Source organism: Rhopalosiphum maidis, chromosome 3 (assembly GCF_003676215.2).
Source record: "Rhopalosiphum maidis isolate BTI-1 chromosome 3, ASM367621v3, whole genome shotgun sequence".
Classification (NCBI taxonomy): Eukaryota; Metazoa; Arthropoda; class Insecta; order Hemiptera; family Aphididae; genus Rhopalosiphum; species Rhopalosiphum maidis.
Window position 1 is genome coordinate 36,497,472 of NC_040879.1, and position 19,609 is coordinate 36,517,080.

The 19,609-nt window shown below is 25.0% G+C and overlaps 1 protein-coding gene across 9 annotated transcripts in view; it reads right to left on the reverse strand.

Annotated features, from left to right (window-relative positions):
• Positions 1 to 7,985: 7,985 nt before the first annotated feature.
• The window catches only part of LOC113557499 (transcription factor 12), a 30,881-nt gene continuing 19,257 nt past the window's right edge, over positions 7,986 to 19,609 (reverse strand). The window contains exons 2-13 of one of the 9 annotated variants that reach the window (XM_026963056.1): positions 15,679 to 15,769; positions 15,431 to 15,603; positions 13,084 to 13,308; positions 12,515 to 12,694; positions 12,235 to 12,366; positions 12,038 to 12,152; positions 11,791 to 11,929; positions 10,824 to 10,913; positions 10,409 to 10,489; positions 9,623 to 9,768; positions 9,395 to 9,540; positions 7,986 to 9,316 (exon numbers count right to left, since the gene is read on the reverse strand). In XM_026963056.1, the coding sequence (XP_026818857.1) occupies positions 9,275 to 9,316; positions 9,395 to 9,540; positions 9,623 to 9,768; positions 10,409 to 10,489; positions 10,824 to 10,913; positions 11,791 to 11,929; positions 12,038 to 12,152; positions 12,235 to 12,366; positions 12,515 to 12,694; positions 13,084 to 13,308; positions 15,431 to 15,603; positions 15,679 to 15,769 (1,560 nt within the window). In that variant the 3' untranslated portion in view covers positions 7,986 to 9,274. The remainder of the gene's footprint in view (positions 9,317 to 9,394; positions 9,541 to 9,622; positions 9,769 to 10,408; positions 10,490 to 10,823; positions 10,914 to 11,790; positions 11,930 to 12,037; positions 12,153 to 12,234; positions 12,367 to 12,514; positions 12,695 to 13,083; positions 13,309 to 15,430; positions 15,604 to 15,678; positions 15,770 to 19,609) is intronic. The other 8 variants (XM_026963058.1, XM_026963064.1, XM_026963062.1 and 5 more) reach the window with 8 other exon arrangements.

The window sequence follows — 19,609 nt, forward strand, 5'->3', positions numbered from 1 at the left end:
CCGACCTGTATAGTTAAACCGTATTCGTTGTGTATAGTTAGTAACACCATATCTGTATTTAAAAAATATACATTTATGATATTCGTTAATCGTTTACTTATAAGTTATAAATTTATAATCATAATTATAACTATGGATAAATTTGTAACTCGTTCTGTGGACAACGATACTCAAGTTAGTAAACAAACAAAATATATTAATATTTACCATACACAGTACATGCTCTTCATCCATCGTGTCTCATAAGTGGTGAAAAATTATCAAATGAAGCAATGGTGTCCAGTAAACTTAAACGTAATTTATCTCTTCGTTGACAATAATGTAACGTATTTCCAGAATAAAAAATGGTCAGTATGTTGTGTTTAATAAAAGCTTGAACACCACTGGTCTATATAATAATAATTAATAATTCATAGATTCGTACACTCTTACACTATGGTCTATATACAACAATGATAATATGATATTGTTGATTATAGGTCCCTGATGGTAATCGGTCAAAAAGTCCGTTTTAAAAAAAGTTGGACAAAATGTCCGGATTCAGTTTTTATAGTCAGACAAAAAGTCCGAAAATACAAAATATTTTATGTAATTAATATTTATTTTAAAAATTTAAAAATGTTTGTAGACATTATACATTATACACATTATATTAATATATTTTGTTTCTATTAGATTCTGAACGGAGTGATGAATGTATTATGTATTGATTTTACAATGATGTGTGTTTATTTTTTTTTATTTTTGTGTCTGTCATCACGTTTTGGAGTAGTAATAGTGCTTTGATTTTTGACATCAGCCTCTCTTTGAGAAAGAAAATTCATCTAGTTGGTACTTTGGGGAGTCAAGAGTAAAAAATTATCAGTAGTTTTCAAAAGCGTAAGGAAAAACCGTGAAAAAATAACGAAAAACGGGAATTTTTAAGCATAACCACTTTTCGACAAAATCGATTTTTTTATTTTGCTACAACACAAAAAGGTAAAAATACTTGAAATTTTCACCAAATGTTTATATTAGCGTTATCAATTTACGATTACATTTTCAAAATATTTTGACCTTTTTCAAGCTACATATAGACAATTGAAATTTTCGACTTTTCTAAGTTTTTTTTTTTGAAATTACTGTAAAAAAAAAATTGCTATTTGAAAACTCTTTAAAATTTAATCCAAGGTTTATAAATTGTACTTATTGTAGTAAAAAAAAATCAAAACTCTTTAGGCACAATTTTTGTTTATAAACATTTAAAGTTTAAATGTTTACAAAATATATCAAAATCGCGAAAATTTGCAAGGAATTTTGATGTTGAAAATTCAAAAAAATTTTGTGATTTATATCTAAGGTTTTAAAACCCAATTTAAGGCTATCTATAAGTTTTCTTCAAGTAACTGTAAAAAAAAAATCACGGGTCAATATAAAAAAAATTTTATGAGCGTATGAAATTTAATTTTTTACGAAATCGCGTAAAATAACGATATATTACAATTTAAATATAGGTATAATAATACAATATATCCTACTAATTAAATTATTATTGACTGACAAATCATCTCCGTTCAGAATCGTTTTTCGTATACAATGATACCTTTCATTGCATTCAAATTTAATACATCTATTATAGTGACCAGTACTCTTCATCTCTACTATACAGCAGAGCAATATACCCACTTTTTTTCTTTAAATTTTCATTTATAATTATATAATTTATTATTAATTTTAATAGGTACGTAGATACATGTATTAAAAAATATTAGCAAACAATCACACGATATCTTAGGAACAACAATATCAACATTTATTTGTAATTAAATACATTTCAATCAACAATGAAATTTATTTTATTTATAAACATGTAAAATAAACTAAAACTAAAAAAAAAACGCTTATCAAGTCAGAGACCGGCATGTAAACTTTCTTGATTTTCAATTTTTAGAAATTTATTAATTGTATGCAATATGTATGTATAATGTATTTTATTTATAGTGAGATAGATCTCTGAAATTGGAGCGCAGATTTTGTTGTTTGGAGTCTTTTTAGATTCACATTGGCTAGGAGAAGTGCAGTGAAGTTTTTCAGAATTTTATTGATTCATTACTGTACTTCAAAAAAAAATTAGAATACATTTTATTCGGTGTTTTTTTATATTTTTCAGCTTTACATAGCTTTGTAGTGAGTCAGCGATTGAAGATAAAGTTCTGAAAATCTTCACAGCACTTCTCCTAGCCAATTTGAATCTAACAAGATACCAAATAACAAATTCTACCACGCTAAATGAAAAACTAGCAAAAAATAAGTATTTTTTTTAACTGTGAAAAATTAAATAATTTTTTTTGAACATTTTTAATCTCACATTTTTTATCTACTTAATAATCCCTTTTTAATGAGCTATCAACCAGCTTTTTACCTATAAGCCTATGATAGTTATGGAGAAAAGTTAAAATATAGAAATTTTGGGACTGTTCACGCCAACATTTTTGTGGATTCATATCGTTATACCGCTTGTCCGTTTGGGTGTGATATCGGATCTCTCTCATTAACATTTTAGGTTAAAGCTAGCTTAATTATCCACCTACTCATTTCATTGAGTTACATTTTTATCATTTTCCTATTTAACAAAACTTTTCGAAGTTTTGAAAATTCAGACTTTTTTTTAATTTTAATAACCATACTTGATTAAAAATCAAGAAAGTAAAATAGAATATATATTAAAAAATATGAATTTGTTATTACTATAGATACATAACTACATAGTAGTTTTCCATTATATTTTTGTTAGTTATACGAAAATATAATATTATAAAATGTGTACAAATATTTTTAAATTTTTAAATATTAATTATATAAAATATTTTGTATTTTCGGACATTTTGTCCGACTATAAAATTTGAATCCTTACTTTTTTTCCAACTTTTTTTTTAACGGACTTTTTATGTATAGACTTTTTGTCCACGATTCGTCCTTGATGTACCTAATATAATGATTAACTACCCTTGAATCGAATAATCTGCTGCATGTAAACTGCATATTACCTCGATCGTTTCAATAGATAATTAATATTGGCACTTGGCAGGTAAAAATATTATTAAAAAAGATAATTTTGTCCTCTACAATTTTTGTGTGAAAATTTTTTTTGTACAACCAGTATAAAGCGAGATATTAACGCAACGGCTACTTGTTTTTAGCAAATAATTCATATTTCATTAAAAGTGTACATTTTGATGGCCTTATAACGCAAAAACTATAACTTTTATGTGAAAATATCAAATGACTTTTTTTGTAGATAATTACTTCCTTTACAATTTATATCTTAAACTTTTTATTGTACGACTCATAAAAAGCAAGATATTCAAAAAAAGGCCAATTTCGTGACTTTGACCTCAAATAACCTCTGACGCAATAACCTCTGTACATGATACAGATGGCGACTTCTCACACGTTATTTACAACGATGTCATAAAGGTGTGTACCAAAATTCAGCTAGGTGGGAATTTTTCCAAGCTGGACCCCATTTTTCGTCTAATATCACTAATACCAGTTGTATGAAAATGAATCTAATTTAAATTTAAATTGGTCATAGTAAATAAATTCCTTGCCATTGATTTAATGACTGTATTAATAAATAAATATATATATATATACCTAATAAACTATTTCAATTTCTAAAAAAAAGTGAATTCCAAGTGAAAATCTGAAGCACTATTTTTAAAAAATAAAATAATACCTCATTAAAAAAATATTTTATTCTTTATTCCACTTAGATCTTAGAACATTGAATACATATTGAGGTTATTATTTTTCAGTTAACTATTTGTCAAATTTTAACCATAAATACGTACACAAAAATATTATAGTTTAAATATAAAAATTAAAACAATCAAAAATGTTACATGTTCTATATGGCTCAAAAAGAATCTAATTATTTAAAAAATTGTATTGTATGTTGGAAATGACAAAATAAACATTTAATGAAAATTTCAGGTATCTCAATTTTTCAATTTTCAATTAGACCAAAAATAAAATAATTTTGTCAAAAAATTCAGTTTTTTTATTTTTTTTAATTAGTTTTAAAAATGTTCAGCCATCTACTTTTACTATTGTAAAATTTGATTTACCTACTAAGAATTTAGTAAAAACTAGAACCTTGATTAAAATCTTAATTGAGTTTATTTAATTTTATTGGAGACTATCTACCTCTGGCTTAAGTAATTATATCTAGATGGTCCAAAAATTCTTATTAGGTATCTTATAAGATATTCTCTACGCGTTGCAAAAGCAAAAAAAAAATGTACATTTAGTTATGTAATGTGATTCTAAAATATTTAAATTATAATAATCATTATACCATAAGTGTATATATTATAGAATATTATTAATTACACACATATTAAGAATAAAATATTTAACTAATTAAGTAAACCATTATTTTATTTTACCATTAGTACAGTAGTGCATCATATTAGTATAAAAAAATGAGATAATTTGTTCATTTACTAAGATTTCTGTATTTATACTTTCATTATCAGTGAAATATCTATACCTTGGTTATTTATACAACATTTTTAAGTGTAAATACATTATAGTTATACTTATTAGTTATTACATACACACAAATTAATATTTTAACAAAATTTAGTTAAAACTTTAAAAGTAACTTAAATTTAAGTTGTTAATGTTTAGACATTTTTAAAATTTTAAGATAAGATTTGGCTTGTTTCTAGAGGTAACCATAAGTACAAATTATGATGGGCTCTTGTTGTATTATTTTTAATTACAAAATTATTGATAATTTTTAGTCGTTTATTAATTTAATTGGGAAACGGAGTGGTCGAGCGGGCTCCGGCCACGAGCGGCATCTCTTTTGTGGGCAGGTAACGGTTTAGAGAGCGAGGCCACCACCCCCCTCCCCTGGGTATGACAGAAACCTATAGGCCCAAATAGTAATTCTGCTAAATAGACGTCCGGAATTAGGCCTTAAATAAATAATATTAAAAATTTACTTACTTATTTAAATTTTATTTGAGTAAATAGTTAAGTAGTTTCTACATAATTGATTTATCGGCTAAATAATTTTTACTGAACAGAGCATTGCTTACAGTTATATCCAATAAGATGTTATAAAAGAATGCAAATAAGTTTTTGTTAATTTAAGTCTAAACAAATTTTATTTATTAGATACTATCGGAAATGGGATTATTAATGTATACCAACTGAAGTGTGCTGATTAGGGTGATCCTTTATTAGCAACTATTAAGTACTTTTTATTAGTTTAAGCAAAAAATTAGAATCAATCCTTTTCCTGCATAGCTAAAAACAGTTATCTAAGTCACATAAAATTTTTGCTGTTCCTTACTTATATAATAATTATACTATACTTAGTATATAACTTATACACAAATTATTAGTTTTTTCAAAATTAAAATATTTTGTAAAGAATAAAAGGATAAAAATATAAATAATAAACAGGAAATATAAGGATAGAATAAAATGTATAAGAGGTATAAATTGGTTTATGAAATATATAGGATACTCAAGTGCCTCTTATACTAATAATATTATACATATTATTAAACTTTTATTCTCAATCAAATGTTACAAAAATTAACATATAAATAATATAGCCTATATATACAGTAAACCACGACATTAATATTATGGATGACAATCTTTCATTGTTGTTGTGGTGATGTTAAAAGTGATGTTCATTTTTTAAAAATTAAACGTAAAATAAAACAAAATTAATTTTAATTAATATACTAAAGAATGACAAATATAAATTAATGATAGTAATAATAATAATAATAATAATAATAATAATAATAATAATAAAAAAAAAATGTTTATAATTATTTTTTGAGTTTCAATAAGAAAAGAATACAAATTATGGCATCATAACATATACATTTATACCTAACAAATAGTTTACTAAAATCTTAATACATAAAATGATGTATACATATACAAAATATGTATGTATGTATATATTTTTATCAGTATATGTATTTTCAGCATTTTTATTATTTAGTCTAATTTAAAAAAAAAAAAAAAAAAAATAATCAATAATAATGTAATAACAATAATGGGGAATTTTAATGTAGGTATAAATTATGTATATTAAAATAATGATACAGAACAACTCCAGTCATTTTTCTTATATATTAAAAGTTATAATAATCTACATTATAATACCAAACATTTTTAACTTCTAGTCTCAAAAATATTAATTCTATAAAAAAAAAAAACATTCAATTATTTTAGAAGAAAAAATGTCTGGTTTTATTAAAACTATATTAAAATATAAGTTTATATATAGAATTAATAATATAATACAAGAACTAAAAATTAATTCAAATTAAAACAAAAAGAGAATTTCACAGTTAAAAATTATTTTAAATGTATCCAGACTGAAAATTAATTATACATACTATATAATACTGCACTTAGTAAAACTCTGAACGATGATAATTAAAAGGTATTGGACAAAGTCTCTTTGATAGTATGTAGAATAATTAAGATAAAATATAATTTGTGTTAAAGTACATAATAATACCTATTTAACTATGTTTTAAGTATTAATAAACTCTTATACGATTTGAATATTTATTTTAACTTGAGTGCAGCACCATATTTTGTACAACATGTACTACTAAATCATGTCTTACATGGACCTAATTTATGTAGGATTTATATAATACAATAATTAGAATATATTTATTAAGTACACATATTTATATTTTACCACAACATTATACATGGGACAGGATTAGTTATAGTACATGATATACATAGTATGTAACTGATTTAATTTGAAATTTTATTTAATGTAAATACATTTTAATATTCATTCATAAAACATATAAAAATTGTATTTTTAACATAAATACACAATATATGGTACAATAATTATGAGATATATGATTTATATTTACAGACAACGGGTATATAAATGATCAAATTTAGATGCCTGTTTGGTAGCAGACAGTGATTATTAAAAAATATGTTTTTAGCATGTAAAAACCTGATAGCTTAAAGGTTTTTTGTGAAAATTACATTTTCAAAAATTTAAAATATATCAGATTAAATTCTTAAGCTATTTGTAAAAATTGTGAGAAAATAATTGGCATCATAAATTTAGCTGTAAGCGAACCATATTAAATATCTCTTGTCTGTAACTAAAACCATTTAACATAAAATTAAATAATTACAAGTGGTCAGAGTAGTAAATGGTAAGAGAGGATCATGTTTATTTTTCATTTCAAATTTCATAAATTTTGTTAATGTTGTTAAAGATAATATATCATTAATTGAATATCTATTAATTTTGTTTGAATTTATATTACTAATTTTTCTTGTGAACTAGTTTTGTTTACATACAAACAATTGTGAAGTACTATTAAAACTTTTCACTTTAATGAATTATATTTTTAATATTTGAATAAAAAATCTTGGTATTTTAAAATTATTTTTACTATCATTGACCACTGATAATTGTTCAAACAATATGTTTAATTGCACTCATAATATGTTAAATATACTTGAATAATTAAATGTAAACTGAATAAGATCGATAATTGATATTTTTTAAAACTGTATACCATTGTTGTTATATTCTGACAAAAATTAAAATTGCAGCAAGTAACGAATGAATAATCTAAAGGTACATGTCAGCACTTAAAAAAATTATATAAAGCTAAGTTTTTCTAATGTAAAAATAAAAATAACCTTAAAATAAAATTAAAAAAATTATTACTATGGAGATTTTTCTTATTAGGAAACGGTTTTTACAATAAATATACAAAATAGATTTGTAGAAATATGTGTTTCAAAATGTAATAATACTTTTGATTGTAAAATTAATACTGGCGTGAACGTAATGAAATTAATTATTTTTCTCTAAAAAAATGCAAATCGATATATTATTTATATAATATAGTTATATTAAAAAAAATATTAATCTGTTAAGAAAAAAAATATATTTAATAAACAATGATCAGAAAAAAAATTAAAGCTTCAACACATACATTTTTCTTCTAATATACTAATAAAAATTTGGTATTTGTCACATGAATACACATGTGTATTAAAAATAACCTTTATTAAATACATTACTTAATAAATTTATAAATCAACTTTCAATAAATCATACATAATCACGCCGTTAGTGAAGACAGAGCAAATCTAAGAAAAGAAGTTATTATTTTAAGATTAATTTATGATGCTACTAACTAATTAAGATTAGATTTGTAACCCTCAAACTTAAGAAGTAACCGGTAACTTGAATATTATTTTATAATAATCATTAGCACAACTTGGTAAGGTGATTTTCCAATGCTCAGCATCGTATAATATTCACTACATGTGTAGTTCTTTAAGATGATGGACAACTAACATAATATATTATAAAAGCAATCTAATTTAATTTGAAAAGTCAAGAATTAAAATATTTTAATTTATCAAGTATATGCAAAACATGGAACCCCATCATATAACCACATAACTAATTTTGTACCATGTTTTTTGATTTAAGCCAAACACACATGGTTGATATTTAATGCATTTATATATTATATACATAAATAGTTGTTATTTTTAAATAGATAAGAGCAGTTAGTTAATTGTTATAAAAATAATATGTATATAATTATTTGGTAAAGGTTATAGGAATGTAATAAGGTTTTAACCTAGAAGAGCTTATTTTATTATAATTTTTTTTTTTTTATTAGTTGCGCCAATGATAAGAATTGTTATGATCAATAATAAAATGCAAATAAAATACAACATAATAGATAATAGTTGCATAAGAAATTTGGAAACTTGTTTTGAGTTCAAATTTGTACTTACTGCAATTATATTTTGGGCATGATTGTGATTTATTTACTGGTTTTAAATTGGCAATTCTAATGTTGAAAAGGGCTTAGAGGAGAATTAAGACATATCAGTATATAAATTAAGTATTGATTTTAGACTGAATTCAACATAAAAATATTTGAACTTTGTATGTTTATACTCTGATAAATATTCTGAACTCAGACTTACATTTAAAATATATAATCTAAATGTCTAATAAAACTTCGGGCTTAGCTTGTATTAATCACAAAGGGCAAAAAAATCATTTATGTTGCAAGTATATAAAAAAAAACAATGTCATACGAATAAAAAATATCACTAATATAATATACTTGGCAATATTTCAATGGAGATTTTAATGTAAGGCAAACTAATGCCATCACCTCCAAATCACTTAGGAGCATAATATTTGAGGTGAAGTTGTACTCCATCGCTACTGGGGTCCATTATGAGGCAAGCCTGCTTGATTATTTGGCTATAAATTAATTATTTTAAATTAAATAATTGCTATTTTTTTAATAGAATAACTAGTTTTAATTAAAAATAAATTTACCAAAGTCATGGGTGGAAAATGTGGTCCTTGGACAACCATGTGTTGTGCTACCGATAAATGATGTCCCAATTTTGGTCCAACATTATCTTCGGCCTTTTCTTCTTCTCTCCTCTTTAGACAAGCTGCTTTAGGATTTAGATTTCTCTCTGAAATAAAAATTGAAAAAACCATTAAAAATCATTACAAAATAATAACAATTTTTATGAAAACTAGATTTTAATATTTTACCTCGAACTTGTTGTTCCAGTGACATGATGACTTCAACAGCCATGTTGAGAATACCCAGTTTAGTTTGAGGTTTATCGGTTTTTAGGTGTGTCATACACATTCTGCCAAGTTCTTTTAATGCTTCATTAATGTCACGAATTCGAATTCTGAAAATAGATCATTAAAAATATAAAATAAACATCACTATGATTACATTAGAATGGTTTTATAAACTTTTAAATTATATTTAAAAGTTAATTAAATTAAATTAGCAAAGCTAATTTTGCAAGCCATTGCCTAACAATGACTTATTATTTCATGTTAAAATTAAAATACAGTACAGTTCATGTTTTTAAAAATATATTTATGTTTTTCATAAGTTTAGTTGAAAGTATACATCATTAATTATAAAAATAATTACTAAATGTTGTCAATAATGATTAAAAAAAAGGAATATAATATTATTTTTAAAACAACTATTAAAAAACTACATTTTTAATAAATCATAAATTAAAAAAATTAAAACATTTGGATTTTAAATAAGTGAAATAAATCGTGGAACTTATTTTGCAATTATTAGGTGATCATAGCTGTGTACAAGGGGTATAGACTGAGTTCATATGAAATTTTGTTTGATCACTGATTTATGTGAATAATATTTTATAATTATTTAATTTCACTATTCAATATTAAATGTAAATAACCATGAATAGTTATTAATAAATTTAAAATTAAACCATGATATTAACATAATATAAAAAAAAGGAGCCAAGAGCCGCACACAAAGTTGCCGGCAAAAAAGCTCACCTTTCTCGAGCGTTATTTGCTTGGCGGCGCTCCTTTTCCCGTTGAGCTTTTAATTCAGGATCTTCACTCTCGTCGTCCACACTTGTACAACAGCAATACGAAACATCATAGTTAACATTAGTTTTAAACTTATGTTACAACTTAAAAGTTAATGATTCATTTTTAATGTTCTAAGAATTGTAAGTTTATATAATCTTAATAACTTTATTTATAATTCTTAATAAAAATATATATATAATTTCCAATATTATACAAATATACAATTATAATAAGTTTTAAATTTTAAATTAACAATAATAGCAACAGATATTGAATTGAAAAATGAAAACAATTGTAAAGTTGTACATTTTTATTTACTTTATAATCGAAAACTATTTAATTATACCTCATAAAATTTAATGAATTAGCAAATTACCTTTCACGGACATTATTGGCTTGTCTGCGTTCTTTCTCTCTATGTGCTTTTGTTGAAGGATCTTCATTATCTTCATCAGCACTAGAACAACTAAAATGATAGTCATAAAATAAGTTAATATCTTATTTATTAATCTTTGAGAAGCAAGCGTGTGGGTGAGGTCAAATAGAGGTGTGCCAGTATTTAATGTCAACTGAACACAACAAATATAGTACAAATATACATGATTTATATTTTAATTTATATCACTACTTAAGTTTTGTTATATACATACTCACAAGTATACAAAATATATTACTATATCTATGTAAATTAATGTGCCATATTGTAGGTGAAAATTATATTGATATGTTAAATAATTTTTTTCTTAATTAGATCAGTAAATTTTTATTTTTTAATTTTATTTAGTAATTCAGCCTAATGTTTGCAACAACATGCTACTTATTATTTTATATTTACACAATACTAATTTACTGTAATCCTAAAGAATTAGCCATTACTCCATTACATTTCATTTGACATTCTTCACCAATTTTATTTTATTAATATTGTCACATGTTAAAAAAAAATTAGTTTAGCTACCAATAATCTAAGTAAGATTGCAAGTTTAGAAAAATTTACTAAAAATAATTTTAATTTAATTTAAACATAAATTGATTAATCCACTAGTTTAATAAGTTTTTTCATTAATCACTATAGTTTATCATGGATAACTAGTAAAATATTCTTGTGCAAAATTACCTAAACTATTTAATAATTAAATAATAAATTTAGAAAAATTAAACTCGCAAAATATTTATCATTTAGGGGAGATTTAATATATTAAAATTTATTTTGAATGGATATTTGTTCGTTTGAGGTTCTGATAATCAAACACCTGAGACACCTCTACGAAACAAAAATCTGAAATTAAGTTAAGTTAATGTGTCTTTAAGAAAAAGGGGGGAAAATTGCACATTAAACTTACTATCGACGGGATCGTTTTGAATTTTTATTTATAGGCGAATTGTTTGGGGGTGAATTGGCATTAACGATGTTATTTACTAACAAGTGATCACTGCTAGTAGGCTTGATGTCCGAACTGTCTGGAGGTTCTTTCCGTTTTTCTACAATAAAAATAAAACAAGAATTAGATTAAATCATGTTTAAAAAATTAAAAATTACATTATTAGTATTAAAATAGAAAAAAAAAAATTTTAATGATTAATACATACTGATATTGCTTAGTCTTTCAATTTTGATTGGCCCATCACTGTCTTGACATGTTGAAAGTGTTTGGTATGTATTTGGAACAGCTCCTACTGTAGCAGTTGCTGAATGGGGACTTCCCTAAAAGTAAAACAATAGATTATAAATACATATAAAATAAGTAAGCTTTAGAAAAAAAAAATTTTAAAATAATGTAACTTACTAAATGTTGATGATACAATGGTACAATGCCTGAAGCGGAATGTTGAACACCAGCTAAACTTAAAGCTTGACTTTCAGCATGATTTCGTAAAACATTTATGGCATCGTCCAGTCTTTCTTCCATACGACTACCCTATAAAAAAAAACAAAAAATGTACTTATAAAAACTACAGAAAAATAAATAATTTAAAAATATACACCAACCCAAGTTTAAGCAATTAATGTTAATACTAATTGTAGCTATTAATTTTAAGAGTTAGAAATGTTAGAATATTACATACCAAATGAATAGTGCGATGATCAGTAGGAAAATGAGGAGATCCAGGATGAGGTGGTACTACGCCAGGGGTCCAAGATCCGGCACTGTTTGCAGGCGCTAAAGGTGCCAAAGGTGGTGGTGAACTTACAGGTGTAGATGGATTTGAACTGTAACTGCTGACACTCTGGTCAGTGGGATATATCTACAACACATTGTTGTATCTTAAGAAATTGCTTCTTTTATTTTTATATATTACAAAAAATTTTGAATTATTTCATAACCACTGACGTAGGTCCAGATTACTGTAATTGGGTGTATAATTTTAAGGATAGGATTCAGGTATTTTTTACAGCAAAAACAAAACATAGTCCCTAATAAATCTAACAATTATAAGAAATGTATAATGAATCGCTATGATTCTTGTTAGTTATTTGTTAATAAAAGCAACAAAAAGCCTTCAATGGTAACTATTTAAGCATACCGTATTAATATCCCAGTGTATATATTATAACATATTACATATTATTACATAATATGTAGGTTAATTATGTAAATTAAAATAAAGCAAATAAGTAAATAAATTTATCGTACTGATGCTAGGGTTTTGCCAAGTGTATCCCCGGGAGTTTGAATAGTGGGACTGTTATGTCCTGGGTACATCATTGAGCTAGGGGTAACTGCAATTGGACTTGGAGCAGAAGGAGGAGCTCCACGCAAACTTGACATAGGTGGTAGAGGGGAAGTGCCTAGGCCATCTGTAGCAGGTGAAACACCACTAGGAGGTATACTAGCATTTGGACCAATAGTATTATAGCCCTGTGAAAAATAAACATTTATTATCACCAAACTTATGACTCAGATGTATAAAAAAAATATAAAAAAAAAGAAAAATTTAACAAATAAAAAAAAAATTAAATTATAGCTCATGTAAATTATTAAATACAAATTTAATGAACTGTAGTAATATTTATTTGAAAATTATATGATATTACGATGAATAAATAATAAAATTAAAATATAATTTATTCTCTTATACCATAGATTAAATATACTATAGATAGGCAACACCAATACAATAATTTATCTATTATTATTTTAATTTTGGTTGAGCTTACTAGTGGCAAGAGACGGTAGATACTTATCTCCCACCTTCTCTAGCCAGTAGCCAGTTCTCTAACTGAATCCAATTTAAATTAATGAGCTATAAATAATTGCATTGGCATTGCCTTCATATAGCAAATTTAATCTATGCTTATACTAATGAGATCAAGTAAATTAAATATAATTATAAATTTATAAAAATGATAAGTAAATTGAAATAAAAGATAACAGTTGTTAAAAATTTAATTTTAGCTTAAAAATGGGCAAAAATTATTACATAAAAATAGGTTGATAAATTTTTAATAAATTCCATTAACAAAACTAATATTTAAGTTATTTTAAATGATAAATTAAATTGCCTCAATATTATACAAAGATGCTAGAATAGAATAAAAATATAGTAATTTAAAATATGTCCTTACAAATAATTTTATATTTGTCACATACATATTATATTATTATAAGACTAACCAAAATATTTCATTAAATTAAAGAATACATTTTTAATACTGCATGGTTTTTTAATAAATATCTAACTATGAATATTTCATTTAAAATCTTAAATAAATTCTTGTATTAAAATCTAAAAAGTATAATTTTAATTTTTTATAATAAAATGTGGGAAAGGGCGAGTGAGTTTTTGGTGGATATGCGTAGAGATTTATTTTTAATAAATATAATCTAGTAGGTATACAGAAATTGTATATAACATGATCACAATTTAATTTTGAATTGGGGATTGCATCAATTATCAGTTTGAAATTACAACAATTCCATTAGTTTTAAACAAACTATTTTAGTCATGCATTATTATAAACTAAATTGTTTTCTTTTTTCATAATACTACATTTTAAAACCGTGTTATATTTTATGCTAATTTAGAGTTGGTATTTAAACATTTAATTCTTTTGTTCTAATGCTTTTGTATAGTATAAACACAAAAATAAATTATATTAGGTTACCTTAAGAACTAAAATATGAAGTTGATAAATAAATGTAAAAATTTTAAAGTACAAATGGGAGAAAATACATTAATATTAATAGTTTAATAATATATACATAATAAAAAATGTTCATATTATTAATATTTTTGTAAGACTTAATATTTTATGCAATTATCTAAAATAATGTTTTAATAAAATATGTTACCCACTTTTCAATACTTTTACATTATTAACATTTTAATTGAAACAAATAAAATAAATAAATGTAAAAAAAAAGAATACAAATTTATCAAGTTATTATTATAAATCATTTTACAAATAAGTTTTTATTTTTAATATAAAATATTAAGAAATAAAAAAAAATAATTTATATAACTAAAAATTAGACTACATATTTAACTAAGAATATTATAAAATATCTTAAAAAACACTTATTATATATTTAATGAATTACTATTTTCTACAACTACAAATATTTTAATTTAAAACCAATAAATATAATACTAAAAGTTAATAAACCATTAAACCACCAACTACTATTCAATTTTTCTTTATCAAACATAACTACGAGTATACTTATGTTAAAAATTCAAATTTAATTAAAATAAAAGTTAACAATTTATTAAAATGATTGTACAATATACAACATAATTAAATAATAATAGCTACATACAATGAGATCTAAATATTGTATACGTTATATGCATGTTGTTTTTTTTTTTTTTGTATTAATTCGATGTTACCATTGAAGGGGAATTTGTTTGTACAGTGTTGTTCGCAGCAATATACACATTAATAAAGCTCAAATAACCTCCCGTTAATTTAAAATTATTCCAAATTTAATGTTAGCTTCAGCCCTTATAAGTGACTAAAAGTAAATGATATATTCTTACCAAATTTTCTGGTGTTAGCATAGTGTTTGTTGGTGGAAAATTGTTTGGCGTCATGTTTGGAGACGTAGTCAGCAGCGAATTGGGTGGGTTGGTATATGTTGTATACGTTGTAGGAGACTGAAGTTGAGCAGTAGCACTAGTTGTCCAAACATCACTATTATTTCCTGTGCTGTCTACAGATCATAAATAAAAAATTATTACACCGAGATATTAAACCAATTACAATTTGTTGAATGTTAACTAATTACCTAAGTAATAAGAATCAGCATTGTACACAGATGAACCAGGTTTTTGAGCAGCAAATCTAGCTGGATCTGGTGAAAATTCATCACCACCATACTGAAACATAAATATTTAAGTTGAGATTTAGTAAGTAATAAGTATAATTTTAAGAATAAACATAATTTATTGAATATAATTAATAATATTTGATTAGCTAGTATACTATATCATTAAAAATATTACAAGTATAATTTTGAAACTGACCAAAAACATAATATAATAATGTTTGGAAAGGTCAAGATAAGTCGATCTAGTTGCAAGGAATAAATAGAAAAATTGATATTTTAAGTACCATATACACCGATACAATAATACTAATAATAATATATATTAAAAAACTATTAATATCGACATTTATAATTTTGTAGATATACACGGGACTTGACAGTTATTGTTATCGACAAGTCTTATTTTTGATTTGGTCACTTATACGGTTCGGACAGAAGCCATAAACATATTTTATGTTCAAGGCTGTGGTTTCAAAGTTTCTCATATTATTATCTGCTCAACTATATATACATTGACTACTTGTACTTCTAATAAGCTGATTGAGTAAAACATAGGCACAACAAACATTGTATCGTATACATGGGAAAATGAAACAAAACCTTGAAAAATGCACAAGGTTGAAATCCAAAATCGTCAGCGGTAAGTCACCGTAAAACGTATGCGTAATTTCGGAAACAATTATTATGCGGATAAAAGCGCGGACAGCGATGTTAGACTCAATTAACTATAGGTAGTTTAGCGATAAAAAAAAACCTGCAAGGTTCGCATTCCCTTATTGTCGGATAGAAAATCACTGAACGTTTTGGAAGAAAAAAAAATTAATCTTACTCGGTCAAATATGAATTTTCCAATTATAAAAATGGCATAACTATAATCACGACGCAATGAAAAAAAAACTACATAATCCCAGGCAGTCCGATTTCCGGTATGCATAGAATAATATTAATAATAATACCTAAGGGGAAAAATACTGCTTATATAATACGAATACTATACGGCGGTATTTATACAATATGTATGTTGACGGTGATATACGGGTAAACTTTTAATGAGACTTGTCTCGCGCGTACACACTACCACCCACACAACGAGGGGTACATTTTCTCTGCCACCACTCTACCATTCAACAAACATAAATTTGCTTTGTTGAAGTGAAACTGCAGTGGACCCGTAATAGGTATGAGACGCGTAAGTATGTACCAATTTATACAGTCAAGAGCATTATCGTTATCGGTATTTTATCACATGACTATTTATAGGATTATTCGTCACGGCCTCGAGAAAACCTATATCTATATAACATATAATATTATACAAACGGAATAACCATATACTCGCGTTGATAGTTTAGTTTTTTTTTTCATTTTAATAAGGAAACAAAATCGTTACTTATTTAAAAAACCAACAAAATCACGTGACGACATTTTTAAATCGTGGCCAGGACTTAAGACTGAGGGTATCTATTCCGCTAAATCGCCAATCGTTTTCTGTGAAACGGTAAAAAACCGATAGGTACTTACACAAGACAATATTATATATGCATAGATATACGGTAGTATCGACATTTTCACGTTCAGTGACCGTCCCTTGACACATCGTGCGACTGTGCTAATGATAGTATGGTGTTTTATATAACGTTTTGATATAAGCGATTTAATAGTAGGCTTAGAAACAGAGTCAATACAGGCCAGTACACTTTCAATTGCGGTTATTTTTAAAATTCGAAACTGTCGTGTTGTAGTGTCATAGTGAGGTCCTAAAGACACAATTTTCCCTTATATTAGCTTAAATCATAATGTAGTATACAGAGATACCTAATATCATAACAATAATATAAGTCATAATAAATTTGTAATTTGTATTCATTAGGTTTATTTTGTTTATTATCATTTATCACTAAATACTTAGTGATACAAATAAACATTATTATTATATTTTAAGCCAGGTCCAGACGAAGATAGCAAACCATGATTATGAGTATCATTATGTGAATAAGATGATAGTAAACAATCAATCTATAGCGAAAATAACTATCGTATTATCATACGTGGAAATTTAATTTATTTAATTTTAGAGAGGGGAGCCTAAAATTGTTTTACCAAAATAAGTTAGTAAAATTCTAGCACCGGTTTTAAATACGACAACACCGTATTAGGTATAGTTAAAAAGTTTCCTTTTTGTTTAGGTATTGTTATCATAGAAACTTTGCAGAATCTTTCTAAGCATAAATAATAAATTACCCCTCGTTTGCTAATGTATGTTATCACATTTTTCACTCTTACAAAAAAGTTTATTTTTACAAATATCTATTGTTTGAGAAAAAAGTATATTCCTATGAACATCTTGTTCAGGATCAAAAATCATATTTAATAGAAAATAAGTGTAGTATTAAAGTGTATTATAGAATTTCCAATTATAAAAAATCTTTTCTAACTACAGCACCATGTTGTTATATAATTTGTTAAACTTTGTTTTTACATTAGCTATTTCTATTTTCTATCGTTTAACATATAAATTAAAATCATTAGTATTGGTTCTCGTGGGCGTGATTACCGGTACCTATTTTTGTGTGTGGTACGTATTTTGAATGTGTGGCCATGAATATGTTAAAATTGTTTGTAACTTACTGCTCACCAAACTGGCGGACACAATGAAAGTGTACTATTAAAGTAGGTACAGTTTTTATCTTTAAAGAATAGGGGCTAAATTTATGGCAATTTAACTGAATAAGAGATCTCCCAGCAAATTAAATTTCTCAAAACTATCCAGAACGTAATAACATATTTTGATCAATTTTAACTTAAAACTCGCACATTTCATTGAAAGTATGTAAAAACCGATTTTACTGTTTAACGCGCGTATATAAGACCAATACTACAATAATAATTGCGTCCTCTTAAAACCAAATTCAAATGACGTACGAGTATATATTATTTAAACATGAATCATTGATCGTCATTGTATAATTTACTTAATTTACATCGTGAGTGTATAGCGTTATAAACGTTAAATGAATCAACCCGTTTATAGTTAAAAACATACTTGAATTTTGAAGATTTTTAGGTAAATTCAGTAGCATTTGTATTAGAGAAATTATATACTAACTTTTTTACTATAATAGCGCCATTGTGACGACAACTCACATGATTTATACCAAATAAAATATGCGATACATAGAATATGTATAGATAAAAGTAAATTATGTACCATGTGAGTTTTGGCTTTATGGCTCTATCTATAATATTGTAATATTGTGTTTGTATTTATTCCTTTTTACCCGATTCCACATAAAGTGTTAAATCTCGTGTAAAATAAGTAATGAACTTTTATAATTTTGTCACCATGACGTTTAAATAAAGATCAAGAAGATTAAAAGCTTAACAGGTAGTCGTAAATCTTCCAGGTAAAATAACATTTCATTTTTATTTTTGACTACACACATACGAATAGTGTAATAGTAATAAAACTTTAAGGGATTTAAATTTACTGGCCTATCGCTATAAATTTAACAAACAAATGCTGACAACAACATTGCAACTTATAGATAACAATAATATAATTTATTTGTGGGGGCAATAAATTTTCCTTGGTGAATATACATTAGTAATTTGTATCGTCCTGTAAAATGAAGCGAAACATATAATATTGACGTAATGTAATAACAAGATTGAATAATACTTCGAATATTAAAAAAATAAATATAATTTTATAAATAAATTAATTAAAAACATCTATTGTTAAGAAAAAACAAATAAAAAGTGTTATTTCTATAATTATACAGAACTTAAAAATGTATGCTAATGCTCTATGTGAATTGTTATTGCGACTTCTAAAAACCACGATAATTAATTAATAATCATATTTACATGATCGACTGAAATAATTCAT